Source organism: Oncorhynchus nerka, linkage group LG10, assembly GCF_034236695.1.
Source record: "Oncorhynchus nerka isolate Pitt River linkage group LG10, Oner_Uvic_2.0, whole genome shotgun sequence".
Taxonomy (NCBI): domain Eukaryota; kingdom Metazoa; phylum Chordata; class Actinopteri; order Salmoniformes; family Salmonidae; genus Oncorhynchus; species Oncorhynchus nerka.
In genome coordinates, this window is record NC_088405.1 from 49,495,808 (window position 1) to 49,512,657 (window position 16,850).

General features: G+C 42.1%; 1 protein-coding gene across 1 annotated transcript; it reads left to right on the forward strand.

Moving 5' to 3' along the window:
- Window positions 1-1,128: 1,128 nt before the first annotated feature.
- On the forward strand, window positions 1,129-2,738 carry LOC115136395 (alpha-2Db adrenergic receptor-like). Its single transcript, XM_029671980.2, has one exon. It carries the CDS (start codon window positions 1,145-1,147, stop codon window positions 2,432-2,434), a length of 1,290 nt encoding a protein of 429 aa, XP_029527840.2. The 5' UTR covers window positions 1,129-1,144; the 3' UTR covers window positions 2,435-2,738.
- The last annotated feature ends 14,112 nt before the right edge of the window (window positions 2,739-16,850 follow it).

Below are 16,850 nucleotides of genomic sequence, written 5' to 3' on the forward strand. Positions count from 1 at the left end.
GATTTACATTAAGATCTGAAAAGCAATGAAGCTATGTTCACCAACACAGAGGGGAGGAACCAGAAAGACCAGACTGGAATTCTTAGGGTTTTGGTTGTTATCAGTACTTAAGGAAAGCACCTGTCCACTGGGGCAGCCACCTTTATGTTAATCCCTAAAACAGGTGTCATAGTTTGTCAGTTGAGTTTAAGTTTGTGTGCTTGTGCACGTGCGCACGTGTGTGTGTGTGTGTGTGTGTGACAACAAACTAATCCTTTGAGCCTTCAGGCTTCAGACATGAGATATCTAAAACGTCACCTCCACAGAACCCGTGTCTATTACCAGCCTGCTATTGTTTATTACGACTTGACATGTTTATGGACTGAAAGTTAATGGCATTCTAATTAAATGTGGATTTTGAATTGATTGAATACCATGAAACTGCACGCACCCGCGTTGGTCAATTATCGTTACGTTAGCCTACGCCTTATAAAGATAACTAGAATATTGATAGCCTGACACAGATTGTCAAACAGTGATGTTGTATTCCTTTGACAATTAATACGATTCCAAAAGAATACTAATAATAACAGGACTATAAATATTAAATGTTTTATTTTTCACCCGTCTTTACTGCCATTATTACATTATTCCAAAGTGTAATCATGTGCATAATTCCGCAGTATCTCTCTCTCTCTCGCTCTACTCCCGCTCTCTCTCTCTCTAGCTCTCCTTCTCTCGATCTTTCACTCTCTCTCTCTCTCTCTGGCTCCCTCACCCTCTCTCTCTGAAATGATACCCCTCTCCACTCCCACACTACACTACACTACTAGGGAACACGGCCAATGCGCATCAACCAGATTAAAGAGAGAACTTCAGGCTGCCATCTGACCCTGGTTTCTTGGAGTGCCGTCGTACTCAAGGGAACCATGCATTCCAAACATTATTCTTTCCTTGCACAAATACAAACTGTAGCGTGGCCAGGAATCGCCGGCAACTTGTGCGCTTGCACTGAAAACAAAACACTGGAAGGATGTTACTTTTCCTGGTCATTTCGTCTGTGATTTCGATTGAACTGTGGGTCATCTGTACATCGGTTAGATGAAAGATTACTTTGTTCAAACTGCGCAATTTGCGATCCTCGCTCTGTCTATCCCTGATTGGAATGCGAGAGGAGAATGGGGAGGAACAGATTTGTCTATCCAGAATGGATATAATCTCAACAACTTTTGCTGCGCCGAACTCATCAGAGGATACGAATTCCACGAGTGCCCCGAGGCCTCTGCCTCACTCCCAGAGCGCGGCCGTCTTCATCGTGCTCATGGTCACTGTTATCATTCTGGTGACGATCGTGGGAAATGTACTGGTTGTGGTGGCCGTTTTCACCAGCCGTGCGCTCCGTGCGCCGCAGAATCTCTTCCTTGTCTCCTTGGCATCGGCAGATATCTTAGTGGCTACCTTGGTCATACCTTTCTCCCTCGCCAACGAGGTCATGGGTTACTGGTACTTTGGGAGCACCTGGTGTGCCTTCTACCTGGCCCTTGACGTCCTCTTCTGCACGTCCTCTATTGTGCACCTCTGCGCCATAAGCCTGGACAGGTACTGGTCTGTAACCAAAGCTGTTAGCTATAACCTGAAGAGGACGCCAAAGCGTATTAAGTGTATGATCACCGTGGTCTGGGTCATATCTGCGGTCATCTCTTTCCCACCGTTGCTTATGACCAAACACGACAAGCACGAGTGCTTGCTCAACAACGAAACATGGTATATTCTCTCATCTTGCCTGGTCTCATTTTTCGCCCCTGGACTAATCATGATTCTGTTGTATTGTAAAATATATAGAGTGGCCAAGCAGCGCGCATCGACCGTGTTCGCGGCCAAGAACGGGATGGAGAGACAGCCTTTGGAGTCGGAAACTTGCTTTGTGCCCAGGGGGAAATTTGAGGTGGAGAGCCCCAGCAGCCCCAGTTTAGGTGGCCACCCACGGAAAGGAGAGCTGGACGATATAGACCTGGAAGAGACCTGTGCCCCCGATAGCAAACCCAAGAAATGCCACTTCTCCAAGAGAGGGAAAGTGGAGGGACCGAACACGTTCACAAAACAGAGTTGCCGCGCGCCATCGGCTTCGAAACGCAACGCACAGCTCTCTCAGGACCAAAGGACGAGACAGATGTCACTGTCAAAGACAAAACTGGCACAGATGCGTGAAAAGCGCTTTACATTTGTCCTTGCAGTGGTGATGGGGGTGTTTGTACTCTGCTGGTTCCCATTCTTTTTTACATACAGTCTGCACGCAATATGCAGAGATAGTTGCCCGATTCCGGATGCTCTCTTCAATCTGTTTTTCTGGATTGGTTACTGTAACAGTTCAGTGAACCCTATAATTTATACAATATTTAATCGCGATTTTCGGAGATCTTTCAAAAAGATCATATGCCAGACTTCACACACATAACGTTTATTTCAATCACCCCCCCCCCCCCGTGTGTGTCTCTGTGTCTCTGTGTCTGTGTGTCTGTCTGTCTGTCTGCCTGTCTGTGTGAATGAATAAAATAGAAAAATAGAGAGAGAGCAAGGAGTGAGTGCCTGCTTACGTTCTGTTGCGTTTAGTATCTGTCAATTGATTAGCCTACTTAGGAGATGTGTAACACTTGTTTGTAGAATACTGCAATACTATTTTTTTAAATTTAACCTACTTTTTACGTCTTGTAACATGGACTTCAAATTTGAAGAAGTGAGTTTGTAACCTCCAGATGATGTTTCTGTGTACTTAAATGTATCAGGTTGAAAATCCTAATTGGCATATTTGATAACTAAAAGCAAATATCGGTACCAGTATCTGATCTACATATTAGAGAAGCATGAGTCAGCCTGCACTGCTATGCTTTTAGGTGTTGTTCATTTCGCAGTGTGCTGTTAATAATACATTAAAGGGTGAGAAGGGCTTACCAAGAAACATTTCCAAAAGGTCTAATTCGAGGTGAAAAGGAGTTGGAGTACTCAACAAAAAAAGCAAGAGATTTTTATTTTTTATTGCTCACTTTGGATGCAAGCAGGTGACTGACGTTTCGACATCAAGCTAACATCTTCCTCAGAGTGACCTGACCATTGCACTTAGCTCCTATTTATAGCCTAGAGGCCCATTGAGACAGAACAATGTTAAAAAAAATAACGATGGAACATTGCTGCAGGGACTTGCTTCCATTCAGCCACAAAAGCATTAGTGAGGTCAGGCACGGATGTTGCGCGATTAGGCCTGGCTCGCAGGCCGCGTTCCAATTCATCCCAACGGTGTCGATGGGGTTGAGGTCAGGGCTCTGTGCAGTCCAGAGGGAGTTCTTCAACACTGATCTCAACAAACCAGACCATTATTCCTCCTCCACCAAACTTTACAGTTGGCACTATGCATTCGGGCAGGTAGCCTTCTCCTGGCATCCGCCAAACGCAAAGTTGTCCGTTGGACTGCCAGATGGTGAAGCGTGATTTATCACTCCAAAAACGTGTTTCCACTTCTCCAGATCAAGGGCAGCGAGCTGTACACCACTCCAGCCGACGCTTGGCATTGCGCATGGTGATCTTAGGTTTGTGTGCAGATGCTCGACCATGGAAACCCATTTAATGAAACTCCAGACGTGCAGTTCTCGTTGCTTCCAGAGGCAGTTTGGAACTCACAAGTGAGTGTTGCAACCGAGAAAATACGATTTTTACGTGCTACGTGGTTCGGCGGTCCTGTTCTGTGCGCTTGTGTGGCCTATCAATTGAGCTGTTGTTGCTCCAAGACGTTTCCTCTTCACAAGAACAGCTCTAGCAGGGCAGACATTTGACGAACTGACTTGTTGGAAAGGTTGCATCGTATGATGGTACAACGATGAATGTCACTGAGTTCTTCAGTAAGGCCATTCTACTGACAATGTTTGTTGATGGAGATTGCATGGGTGTGTGCTCGATTTTATACACCTGTCAGCAACGGGTGTGGCTGAAATAGCCAAATCCACTAATTTGAAGCTGTGTCCACATACTTTTCTATAGAGTGCATTCGGACGGTATTCAGACCCTTTGACTTTTTCCACATTTTGTTACGGTACAGCCTTATTCTAAAATGTATTTTAAAAAATATGATCATAAATCTACACACAATACCACATAATGACAAAGCAAAAGAGTTTTTTTGACATCTTTACAAATGTATTTCAAATAAAAAACAGATATACCTTATTTACATAAGTAATCAGACCCTTTGCTATGAGACTCGAAAATTGAGGTCACGTGCATCCTGTTTCCATTGATCTTCTTGAGATGTTTCTACAACTTGATTGAAGTCCACCTGTGGTAAATTCAATTGATTGGATATGATGTGGAAAGGCACACACCTCTCTATATAAGTTCCCACAGTTGAAGGGGGAGAAGGGCCTTGGTCAAGGAGGTGGCCAAGAACCCAATGGCCACTCTGACAGAGCTACAGAGTTCTCTGTGGAGATGGGAGAACCTTCCAGAAGGACAACCATCTCTGCGGCATTCCACCAATCAGGCCTTTATACTGTAGTACAGTGGCCAGATGTAAGCCACTCCTCAGTAAAAGGCACATGACAGCCTGCTTGGAGTTTGCCAAAATGCACCTAAAGGACTCTTAGACCATGAGAAACAAGATTCTCTGGTCTTTGATCTGAATGCCAAGCGTCATGTCTGGAGGAACCCTGACGCCATCACTACGGCGAAGCATGGTGGTGGCAGCATTGTGCTATGGGGATGTTTTTCAGCGGCAGGGACTGGGAGACTAGTCAGGATCGGTGGAAAGATGAACGGCACAAAGTATAGAGGGATCCTTGATGACAACCTGCTCCAGAGAGCTCAGGACCTCAGACTGGGGCCAAGGTTCACCTTCCAACAGGACAACGACCCTAAGCACACAGCCAAGACAATGCAGGAGTGGCTTCGGGACAAGTCTCTGAATGTCTTTGAGTTGTCCAGCCAGAGCCTGGACTTGAACCAGATCGAACATCTCTGGAGAGACCTGAAAATAGCTGTGCAGCAACACTCACCATCCAATCTGACAGAGCTTGAGAGGACTGGGAGAAACTCCCCAAATACAGTTGTACGGCTTGTAGCGTCCTACCCAAGAAGATTCGAGGCTTTAATCGCTGCTAAAGGTGCTTCCATTTACTTATGTAAATGTGATATTTCAGTTTATTGTTTTTAATAAATTAGCCCAAAAATTCTACAAACCTGTTTTTTATTTGTCTTTACGCGGTATTGTGTTTAGATTGATTTTAGAATAAGGCTGTAATGTAACAAAATGTTTAAAAAGTCAAGGGGTCTGAATACTTTACAAATGCACTGTATATAGTGTATATAGGCCTAAGGCGGAGACAAAAAGAAGACACAGTTGCTGAATAAATTAAACAGACATTTTGGACTTCTAAACAAGTATTGATTTAGCACAACAGAGAGTTACCGCAAGTCTCAAATAAAATAGGAGCTGCCTTCACTATTCCAGCACCATTTCAACTACAACATTTCAACATTATCTCATGCTTGCTCACTAGCCTAACTTCCTTTCATGGGCAACGATGCGCCAGGCCAGCTAGTTATGATTAACATACTACATCTAGCTACATGTTGAACTTCCATCCTCTTAGGCCAGGGCACAATGTATTAATTTATGATTGGATCAGAATCACAGTTATAATCATTGGCCAGTACGGAGAATTAAGTAAAACCACAAGTCCAAATCCCTATCTTCATCCATGGCTGTTGGCTAATTTAGGAAAGGGACTATTTTAGCTAGTTAGCTAGCCATCGTAGGACAACGACACAACGAGATGCAGCAATTCAAAAACAAATTCTGTCAATGATGTTTAGCTTCTGATGTGTTGTGATTGGTCTGAAGCCAAATCCAAACCGGCTTTCCTTTCGTTGAATGCTACAGGCGGCAACAATGTCATGCTCTAGTTGACCAGACGGCATCAGATAAATACACTACACATACTGAGACAGAGGGGTGCTGTTTCGTTTACTCGGATGTTTTCTCCGGTGAGATACTGTCACGCCCTGACCTTAGAGATCCTTATTTATTCTCTATGTTTGGTTAGGTCAGGGTGTGACTCGGGTGGGAAAATCTATGTTTTCTATTTCTTTGTTGTTTTTGCCTAGTGTGGTTCCCAATCAGAGGCAGCTGCCTATCGTTGTCTCTGATTGGGGATCATATATAAGTTGTCATTTTCCATTTGGGTTTTGTGGGGTGTTGTTTTCCGTTTAGTATCTGTGCCTGACGGAACTGAGTGATTCTTGACAATAAAGATCATGAACACTTTCCACGCTGCGTTTTGGTCCACTCTTCCTTACGACAACGAGCGTTACAGATACATTCAGCTTCTTACGTATTGAAGGACATTTATGAAATAGAGAGAGACGAAAGATCAATTATTTTGTACGTTTTTTTCTTGGTACATTTTATTGTGAAGCCTGGCTTCCCTTGGCATCCACAAATACACGCCACCGATTAGTCTTTACGTCAATATAATTGTGTTTTGATGTATTTCTGCTACATTTTAATACTTTTCTGGTAGATGTTTTCGAAGACACCTTTTCCATCTGTTTGTCCAGAGATCAAAGCTTATACTTATGCCTAATGTTAAGATGGAAAATGGTTGAAAATTATATCTATGCCTACATTTCCCTTATTTGACACCCAATTTGATATGCTCCTATGAACTTCATGTTGGTGCTCATGGGTAATTTTCGATAAAAAATGCCCCTTGGCTAAAGCCATATTGGTCCAATATCATATGTTTTGTCACATCTCTTTGCGAACAAAAATCATACCCAATAGTTGATTCACAGCTGCCTATTTACACTCTGTATCAATTGTTTGCAATTGCAAATTGAACCCACATAGGATATTTACTAGCATTAATTGCGAAAGTTACTTTGCTTCACTTGCAATATTCACAGAGGCAATGTGTCTGACAGTGTTGACCTATAGTCTGTTTATTATGAAGCATTCATCCATCCCTTGAAATGTCTCTCTGCATCAAATGACATGAATAAATAAGATGGGCAATGTTATGTCCCTGAACCCCAATGTTTTCACATCTCCTCCATCCATACTCAGACATTCCTGCATTCTCTATTCTCTTTTGAACCAGTCAGCTATTCAGCCACCAAGCCAACTAACCAGCCAGTCAATAAGCTTCTTACTTCCTGCCATTCAAGGCAGCCGTATAGAGTAAAGCACCACACAATATCAGACAGACAGGAGAGACTGTAAGCAGGTGCCTTTTTATGCTCCCAAGGTTTCCATTCTGTCTGAAATAACACAGGAAGATCAAATGCTCTCATCTCATTTAATCTGGGTATATCATCCAATCTGGGTACATCAATCACATTTCTTTTCATTGTTCATTTTAGACCTGGGACACCAGGTGAGTGCAATTAACTATCAGGTAGAACAGAAAACCAGCAGGCTCCGGAGCTCGTAGTGTAAGGCTTGAATAACCCTGAAGTATGTTTACCAATACCATGTAGCATAAGGTTGAAACATTTCATTTTTAAAACTCATTCTCATTAAACAATTTTAAATAATTACAGTCGTTTGGATATATTCTAAGATTAGCTATGTTGTGGGTTGTTAATATAATATTTCATAATTCCCATGTCTTTAAATATCAGATAGAAATGGTTTCCCAGAATACATTAGATCAAACACTGTAGTATTGAAGAGAACAATCTAACATCTCATGACCAAGATAAATACTGTAAAATGGTATGCATATACTATTAGTGATGTGTATTCTTTGCCTTAATAAGTCGAATATCCTTTTGAGAAAATGTATATCAAATGAAAGAGGCTTTCATGTTTTATGTCTCAGTTGAATCTCTTTGAATTGCCTTGAATTATACTGAACAAGTATATAAATGCAACATGTATCAATTTCAAAGATTTTACTGAGTTACAGTTCATATGAGGAAATCAGTCAATTGAAATAATTTAAGTAGGCCCTAATCTATGGATTTCGCATGACTGGGAATACAGATACGTATCTGTTGGTCACAGATACCTTAAAAAAATGGGCGTCACAATGTGCCTCAGGATCTCGTCACTGTATTTATGTGAATTCAAATTGCCATCAATAAAATGTAATTGTGTTCATAGTTGTCACACCTACTCCCGCTCCTCCCCTCCGGCATTTGACGTCGCTGGTTTACCAACCACTGGTCCTGGGAACCATCATTACGCACACCTGCGCTTCATCATTAAGCACACCTGGACTCCATTACCTTACTAATTACCTCCCCTTTATCCCTTAGGTTCCTTCCCCAGGCACTATTGCTTCTGTTGTTAATGTCTAGACGATACTCCTACATTGTATCGTGCCATGTTATTTGTTATATTAAACTTACCACCTGCGTCTCGACTCCCAGTGTCTATGTTGCAGTTGTCCGTAGCTTATGCCTGCCCATAGCATAACTCCACCGCCACCATGGGGCACTCTGTTCACAACGTTAACATTCACAAACCGCTCTGCAGTTGTGAGGCCAGTTGGACGTACTGCCAAATAGCTCTGGTTGACATTCCAGCATTCCACATGCCAATTGTACACTCTCTCAAAACTTGAGCAATCTGTGGCAATGTGTTGTGTGACAAAACTGTGCACTAATTTTAAGAGAAATAAGCTTTTTTTGAGTATGGATAATTTCTGGGATCTTTTATTTCAGCTCATTAAACACGGGACCAACATTTTACATGTTATGTTTATATTTTTATTCTACTTCCTTCAATTCAAATTCAGTCTAAATTCTGCTTCCTGTGGGACATACATATACTTCACAACAATCCAACAACTAATTCAGTGCACTCAACTCAGATACAGTAGCTATAACACTGGCACCACAAACTATTTGAATACTATGCACCATTCGATGAGAGAAAACCTTCAAGCTGTGAATCTCCAGACAGTCCTTCAGTGCACAGGGCCGGATAGTTCCGAGGTGTTCTACCTGGAAAAACAAATGACCCATACAACCGAGAACAGACAGATCTGGTCCTGTCTATGTGGTGTTCTCGTACACCAGGGAAAGGCTGCTTTTTCATTTGTCTCAGCACATTCATTTTTAATTGACAGAATGTTCATCACAATGCCAGTGTGTGTTTGTTTGTCTGTTTTTGTGAGTTGAATACCTAAACAGTGAGATAAAGTACAAAGTTATTCTTTACGCCACAGCATGCTTGATAATTGTGCAGAGACTCTGCACTGTCTTCTGAGGATGGTAAGCTAACTGTGATCCACGAGCCCACTCCATAACACTCCCACTGACTCACTGCTCCCGCCACTCTTAATGATAGAAATTCTTCTCTGTTTACCAGGAAGCAGTGGGAGGCTGGCTGACTGGCTGGGGGCACCAACCAGGTTCGTCAAATAGACTTTTAGAGGAGAGAATGGGTACACACTGTACTGCACTCTACCTTTTGAAGGTTTTTGCTTGCCGGGAAAATAGACAGCATGAGAGACTGATTTCATCTCCACCACCACCAGAGAGGGTAAGGGTTACACAAACTATGTTTGACTCACCTTTGAAAACATGTTTTTTTTTTTGGAGAGAAGGCGAGAGATGAGCTTTTTTCTCTCATTTTATTTTCTGCTATTTGGTATTATTGGCTTATTTTCATGCAAATACATAGAAACACTACGTCTTTGTGCCTGATAAGGTTGCACCAGATAGACACATTTTATGGAAAATCCTGCTTATTGTAGGTCCAAGTGACTCATCACCACTCACCATTATGCCACACATTTGAATTTGGAATCAGAAAATGCTTCTGTATGATTTATGATAATATACTGTATGGCCCCAACAATAGTGTTACCTAGACTCACACTCCAATGTAGGGCATAATGATTTAGCTGTAAAGGTGATTATTTTGTGTGTGGGGGGGGGGGGGGGGCTGACTAATGCTTAATATTTGTTACATGTAACTAACTGCATGTGACATGTACAGATGTAGGATCTTAATTTGATCCAGTTTTGCTACAGCAGGAAAATAATCCTGCAGAAACAGGAAATGTGAATTATGATGTGGATTATAATTCATGGACATTTGTGCAGGGGTGGATACATTCTTCTAGATGGAGAATCAAGTCTGATAGTTTTAAGTGGAAATTACAAACTTCAGAAGCCTTTTTTAAACCTCAAAAACAATACAAGTTTTAAATGTCCTGCATTGCAGGGATGTTCTCTTGCAACAGGGTAACATTAATATCCTACATCTGTAGAGGACCATGTTGTATCACTCTGCCCTGCAGGGGGCACAGGGGCACGTGCCCCCTCAGATTTATCCTGTTCAAAAAAAGACATATATGAAGTTGTTGTTGTTGTCGTTTCTCTGTAATAGTACTAGCCACCTAGAAATGTTATGAAGTTGGCTTTAGCTAGCCCAGATAGGTTCCAAATCTTCCAACCTCATAACTAGCTACCAATATGCCATTTCAGGCTGTCAAGTTAGAGTATCTAACTTGTCTAACTACAGCTAACTGCCAAAACAAAGGAAACATAAAATGTCTTAACAGGGCGTTGGGCCACCAAAAGCCAGAACAGCTTCAATGCACTTTGGGATAGATTCTACAAGTGTCTGGAACTCTATTGGAGGGATGCGACACCATTTTCCCACTAGAAATTACATAATTTGGTGTTTTGTTTTTATCTCCCAGAAGTGTTCAATTGGGTTGAGATCTGGTGACTGAGACCACCATGGCATATGGCTTACATTGTTTTCATGCTCATCAAACCATTTAGTGACCACTCGTATCCTGTAGATGGGGGCATCGTCATCCTATGGCGGCATAGCCACGGCAGCCAAAATAATGGCCTGGCCAACATTTTTATACATTTTATAATTGCTTAATTAACTCAGGAACCATGTGTGGAAGCACCTGCTTTGAGTATACACTGAGGGTACAAAACAATAAGAACACCTTCCTACTATTGAGTTGCCTTCCTTCTGTAGCTCTTTCCTGCAGTCAATGACCAGAAACGCCCTCTTTGGCCTCATGGGTGGAATGTTATCCCCCCCGAAAAATCTTAATTTCATAATTAAATGAAAATCCTGTGTTTCTATGTCAAACAGTTTTGTTATATTTCAGTGTTCTGTGATGCATATAAAGTGTAACATTGTAGTAGTACCCTCCAAGCTCGTCATCAAGCTCGAGACCCTGGGTCTCGACCCCGCCCTGTGCAACTGGGTACTGGACTTCCTGACGGGCCGCCCCCAGGTGGTGAGGGTAGGCAACAACATCTCCTCCCCGCTGATCCTCAACACGGGGGCCCCACAAGGGTGCGTTCTGAGCCCTCTCCTGTACTCCCTGTTCACCCACGACTGCGTGGCCACGCACGCCTCCAACTCAATCATCAAGTTTGCGGACGACACAACAGTGGTAGGCTTGATTACCAACAACGACGAGACGGCCTACAGGGAGGAGGTGAGGGCCCTCGGAGTGTGGTGTCAGGAAAATAACCTCACACTCAATGTCAACAAAACTAAGGAGATGATTGTGGACTTCAGGAAACAGCAGAGGGAACACCCCCCTATCCACATCGATGGAACAGTAGTGGAGAGGGTAGCAAGTTTTAAGTTCCTCGGCATACACATCACAGACAAACTGAATTGGTCCACTCACACTGACAGCGTCGTGAAGAAGGCGCAGCAGCGCCTCTTCAACCTCAGGAGGCTGAAGAAATTCGGCTTGTCACCAAAAGCACTCACAAACTTCTACAGATGCACAATCGAGAGCATCCTGGCGGGCTGTATCACCGCCTGGTACGGCAACTGCTCCGCCCTCAACCGTAAGGCTCTCCAGAGGGTAGTGAGGTCTGCACAACGCATCACCGGGGGCAAACTACCTGCCCTCCAGGACACCTACACCACCCGATGTTACAGGAAGGCCATAAAGATCATCAAGGACATCAACCACCCGAGCCACTGCCTGTTCACCCCGCTATCATCCAGAAGGCGAGGTCAGTACAGGTGCATCAAAGCTGGGACCGAGAGACTGAAAAACAGCTTCTATCTCAAGGCCATCAGACTGTTAAACAGCCACCACTAACATTGAGTGGCTGTTGCCAACACACTGTCATTGACACTGACCCAACTCCAGCCACTTTAATAATGGGAATTGATGGGAAATGATGTAAATATATCACTAGCCACTTTAAACAATGCTACCTTATATAATGTTACTTACCCTACATTATTCATCTCATATGCATACGTATATACTGTACTCTACATCATCGACTGCATCCTTATGTAATACATGTATCACTAGCCACTTTAACTATGCCACTTTGTTTACTTTGTCTACATACTCATCTCATATGTATATACTGTACTCGATACCATCTACTGTATGCTGCTCTGTACCATCACTCATTCATATATCCTTATGTACATATTCTTTATCCCCTTACACTGTGTATAAGAGAGTAGTTTTGGAATTGTTAGTTCGATTACTTGTTGGTTATCACTGCATTGTCGGAACTAGAAGCACAAGCATTTCGCTACACTCGCATTAACATCTGCTAACCATGTGTATGTGACAAATAAAGTTGGTTTGATTTGGGATGCAAACTCAAAATTGAATACATTTCAACTCTATATCTGGTAGTGGTATATGTGTCTTCTTTTTTAAAGCCCATAACCCTGTGTTGTAGGTGTATAGGTGCATCCCATTATCATGTGTTGTTAAATTATTCCCCAATAAATCATTTTTACATAAATCATATCACGCACTCTGATCTGTGATTTAATTTCAGAGGATCAGCTGACCTTTCAGAAAAGTTCACTTTGGCCCAACCTGACTTCGTAAACACAGAATGGCCTGGCATATCATTGGACTATTAAATCATTAATGAGCCATGTAATGAGAGAGAGTGTGTGTGCGCGTAGGAGGGAGGTCCGATGCCATTGTAACAGTGATTGGTTGGCCCATGGCAGGGAAGTGATGTCAGATGGAGGAAGCTATTGAGACGGAACAGGACAGGACTGTGCAGCCTTCATCCATCCATGACTGTGCAGCCTTCATCCATGATGTAAGTCAGAGATGGCTCAACTTGGGCAAGAAACTGAGTTAAGCCTTCCTACATTTTAGTCATTTAGCAGACACTCTTATCCAGAGTGACTTAGAGTATTGAGTGCATACATTTTCCCATACTGGTCCCTATGGGAATCAAACCCACAACCCTAGCGCTGCAAGTGTTACGCCCCTGAAAACAGGGGAGAAATAATCACGACAGTGATACGGTGTTGCATTCTCAATTCAACGTTTAGTTCAATCATTTCACAAAAGTAACACATTACAAAACAACAGAAAACCCATTATACAAATAACACAGCAAAATATCTTATTAACAACGCACATGTTCATTCACAATCGACATAAGACGTTACTAAAACACACCTTAAACACTCTTGACATGTTAGCGAGTTATAACATTATCATCAATAAAGTACCTGAAAACAGGGGAGAAATAATCACGACAGTGATACGGTGTTGCATTCTCAATTCAACGTTTAGTTCAATGAGAAAAGACCGCGATTTTCCCCAGGAATATGGGTGGAGACCAGAGCAATCGATCTCCGGCTCATAGATTAAGAGCATTTCGTAGATCACAGATTAACACTTTTAGGCACCGCAAAAGAAAGTAATCAATATAACGTTTACACATTACTCTCACAATTCGTACCCTTTGACAGATTTGAACTTTAACACAATTATATGAATGTTATCAATCTCTATCAACTAATACTGAATGCATCTTTTTAACCTTAGATGTTTTAAGATCCTCACATACTATGAATTTACTAATACTTTTCAATGTATAACAGGCTATGAATATGTCCTTTAACCTGTCACACAAGCACCTATACACTGAGCTACACGGGACCGCACCTATGCATGCACACACTGATGTTTAGTAATGTTTGTTAATTTACTTTGTACAGACGAAACAAAACACGATTTAAAAAATGCTGTCACTGAATAGATCCCATTCCAACCACACCTTCTGTTTTCCTATTCGTCACCCGCTCAAAAACTCAGTGAGTTTATGAGGAGCCACTCTGACATTGTACAGTATATTACACTCAGACTGAAAGCAATTTGAAACACAGTCTCTCTGTTGCCTCGAATTCCCTTTTGGCTGTTAGAAAAGAAAGACAGGAAGCTGCAAATGGAGTGTGAATGTAAAGCTTGATTTGGTTACTGAAAGCTGTCTACCTCCAGACTGCTATGTGAGATGGCAATGCTGTCGGGAATAGTTTCGTCTTGCACTGCAGCTCTGACTGTTTCTACTGGGCACGGGGCCCCAGAGAGTGTTGGCTAATCCTGGATTGTTGTCTCACAGTTACCTTTCTTATTTAGGTAATATGTTTGGTGTTGGGGACGGATTGTGCTTCTGAGTCCAATTAGATTGTAATCATTTGTTCATGTCTAAGTGTTTAAAAAAAATACCGACTGTTTACAACCCTTTGCTCACTTCCTCCTAATTGTCCTCCTTTTCATCCCTCTATCGAACAAATTAGAGAATCAAGAGATGCCCGTGATATAACCAGTCTTAGATACTGTACGTTTGAAAAGGTTACAACTGTCATCTGCACTGTCACCTGTCCTCTCTCTGTGGATGTAACTTCAGGGGCCACCAGGCAGGAAGCCATACATACAAAGATAAATGTGAATCACCAAAAACCCATTTGTTGGAGTAACACAGGTGCATAGTGCCAGTCAAAAGTTTGGACACACTTACTCATTCAAGGTTTTTTCTTTATTTGTACTATTTTCTACATTGTGTAATAATAGTGAAGACATCAAAACTATGAAATAACAAATATCATGTAGGAAACAAAGTGTTAAACCAATCAACATATATTTTATGTTGGATTCTTCAAAGTAGCCACCCTTGCCTTGATGATAGCTTTGCAAACCCATGAATGAGTAGGTGTGTCCAAACTTTTGACTGGTACTGTATAGAAAACAAACCATCAAAGGGAGATAGGGATATACCTTAGGGAAGGGGCTTGTGGTGGACAACATTCAAGGTGTCTTTCAACCTCAACAATACAAATCTGCAACCAATCTGCCAAGGAGCACAAAACAAGTAGCGAGCTACCAGCAGAAAGTGTCACGTCTCATCATGTTAAAGGCATGCCTATCAGTCCCGAGCACATTTACACACCCGGCTGTGGAACCTAGTCGCCCCCCACCGATACATAGTGTCCAGCCGGGTCTAGTATGAAATGACATGCTGTCAGAGTGGAGAGCTGCTGCAGAGGCGTCTGGAGGAACTGAACCTCCCTCCACCACATCTCTTTATACAGACCCAGTTTAGGAGAGGACAACTAAGAGATGCGGTGGCTATTTGGTTAACAGTTCAGCAGTCTTATGGCTTGGGGTTATAAGTTGGGGGAGCCTTTTGGTCCTATAGCAGCAGAAGCATAGGAAGATGTGATTAGAAAATATTTAATAACAAATGTTGGTGTACTCAGATTTTAGATGGAACGGGGGAGAGAATATTCAAGATTTTCACTACAATATCAGTTCAAAACTATGAGTTAGTTGCTGAACATGCATCGTGGCAGAGCGCTCAAATGGGATGCAAATGTCCCCACATTTCGAGACCAGACTCTGGGGTGTGTCGAGGTCTTGGTTGTGTTTGTATACATCTCCAAGCGGACCAATCTGCTACCGTGGAATGAGCATGTCCTGTGGTCAAGTAAACTGCTGGCACTGTGCATATGTTGATGTATGAATTCCAAATGTCAAATACACTACCGGTCAAACATTTAAGAACACCGACTCAATTCAAGGGTTTTCCTTCCTTTTGACCTATTTTCTACATTGTAGAATAATAGTGAAAACATCTAACTATGAAACAACACATATTGAATCATGTAGTAACCAAAAAAGTGTTAAACATATCAGGCCACACATGAATGCAGTTGATCTTGATATAATATTCCCGGTTATTCTGGCAATGGCCTAGAATAAAAAGGCCAATAGAACAAACATCATCTAATGATACAGTGTACATGGAAACTTGATCTGCAGCATACCGGACAGCATTTCCTGACCTAGTTTCTGGACGATGCATTTTTTGCCTGAAGCATATAGAAAATCCAACACTCAAATGTTATCAGTGAAGCAGATAAAACAACAATGCATTCACAACATGCATTCACAATGTATTCAACTGTGCACTCATAGCACATGACACAACACATGACATACATGACATACACTCAGAACACAGAACAAAGAATGCCCATAGTGTCTCTAAGGACTATGCTTGCCGAACGCACACATTTTCAAACAAAGCAACAACTTTTCTAACATTATGAGAAGATCTAGGCTCTCTTTAAATTGTGTCTCGTCTCAGTCTCGGTCCAATTGATTTGAGTCACACCCTACTGTGTATTACAATGTCAGTTTTAAAGGCTTCATTTCCATCTCAGTTTGATTAAATCATAGTACAGTTCCCAAAACACAAAATCTGTCCAGCTGTGCTGATATTCATACAATGTTTGTATTAGGGTGCAGAGAGAGGATATCTATGTTCTCTATTATTTATTCGCCAATTATCTTCATATACCATACAGTTGGGATGTTTAGACTTTTATTTTCCCTATGGACTTGTTTTCAGAAATCATGTTCAATTATTGCCTGACAGATTGTGGTGAAGGGCACATAGACGTGCATACGTACTAAGACATAGATTGAATCATAATGCAAGGAATTTAGTGAAAAGGGAAATCAACTGGAAACATTAGGATCCTGGTGGTGCAGCAGACTAAGTAGCCTACAGGGCTGGAAGATTGCAGGTTC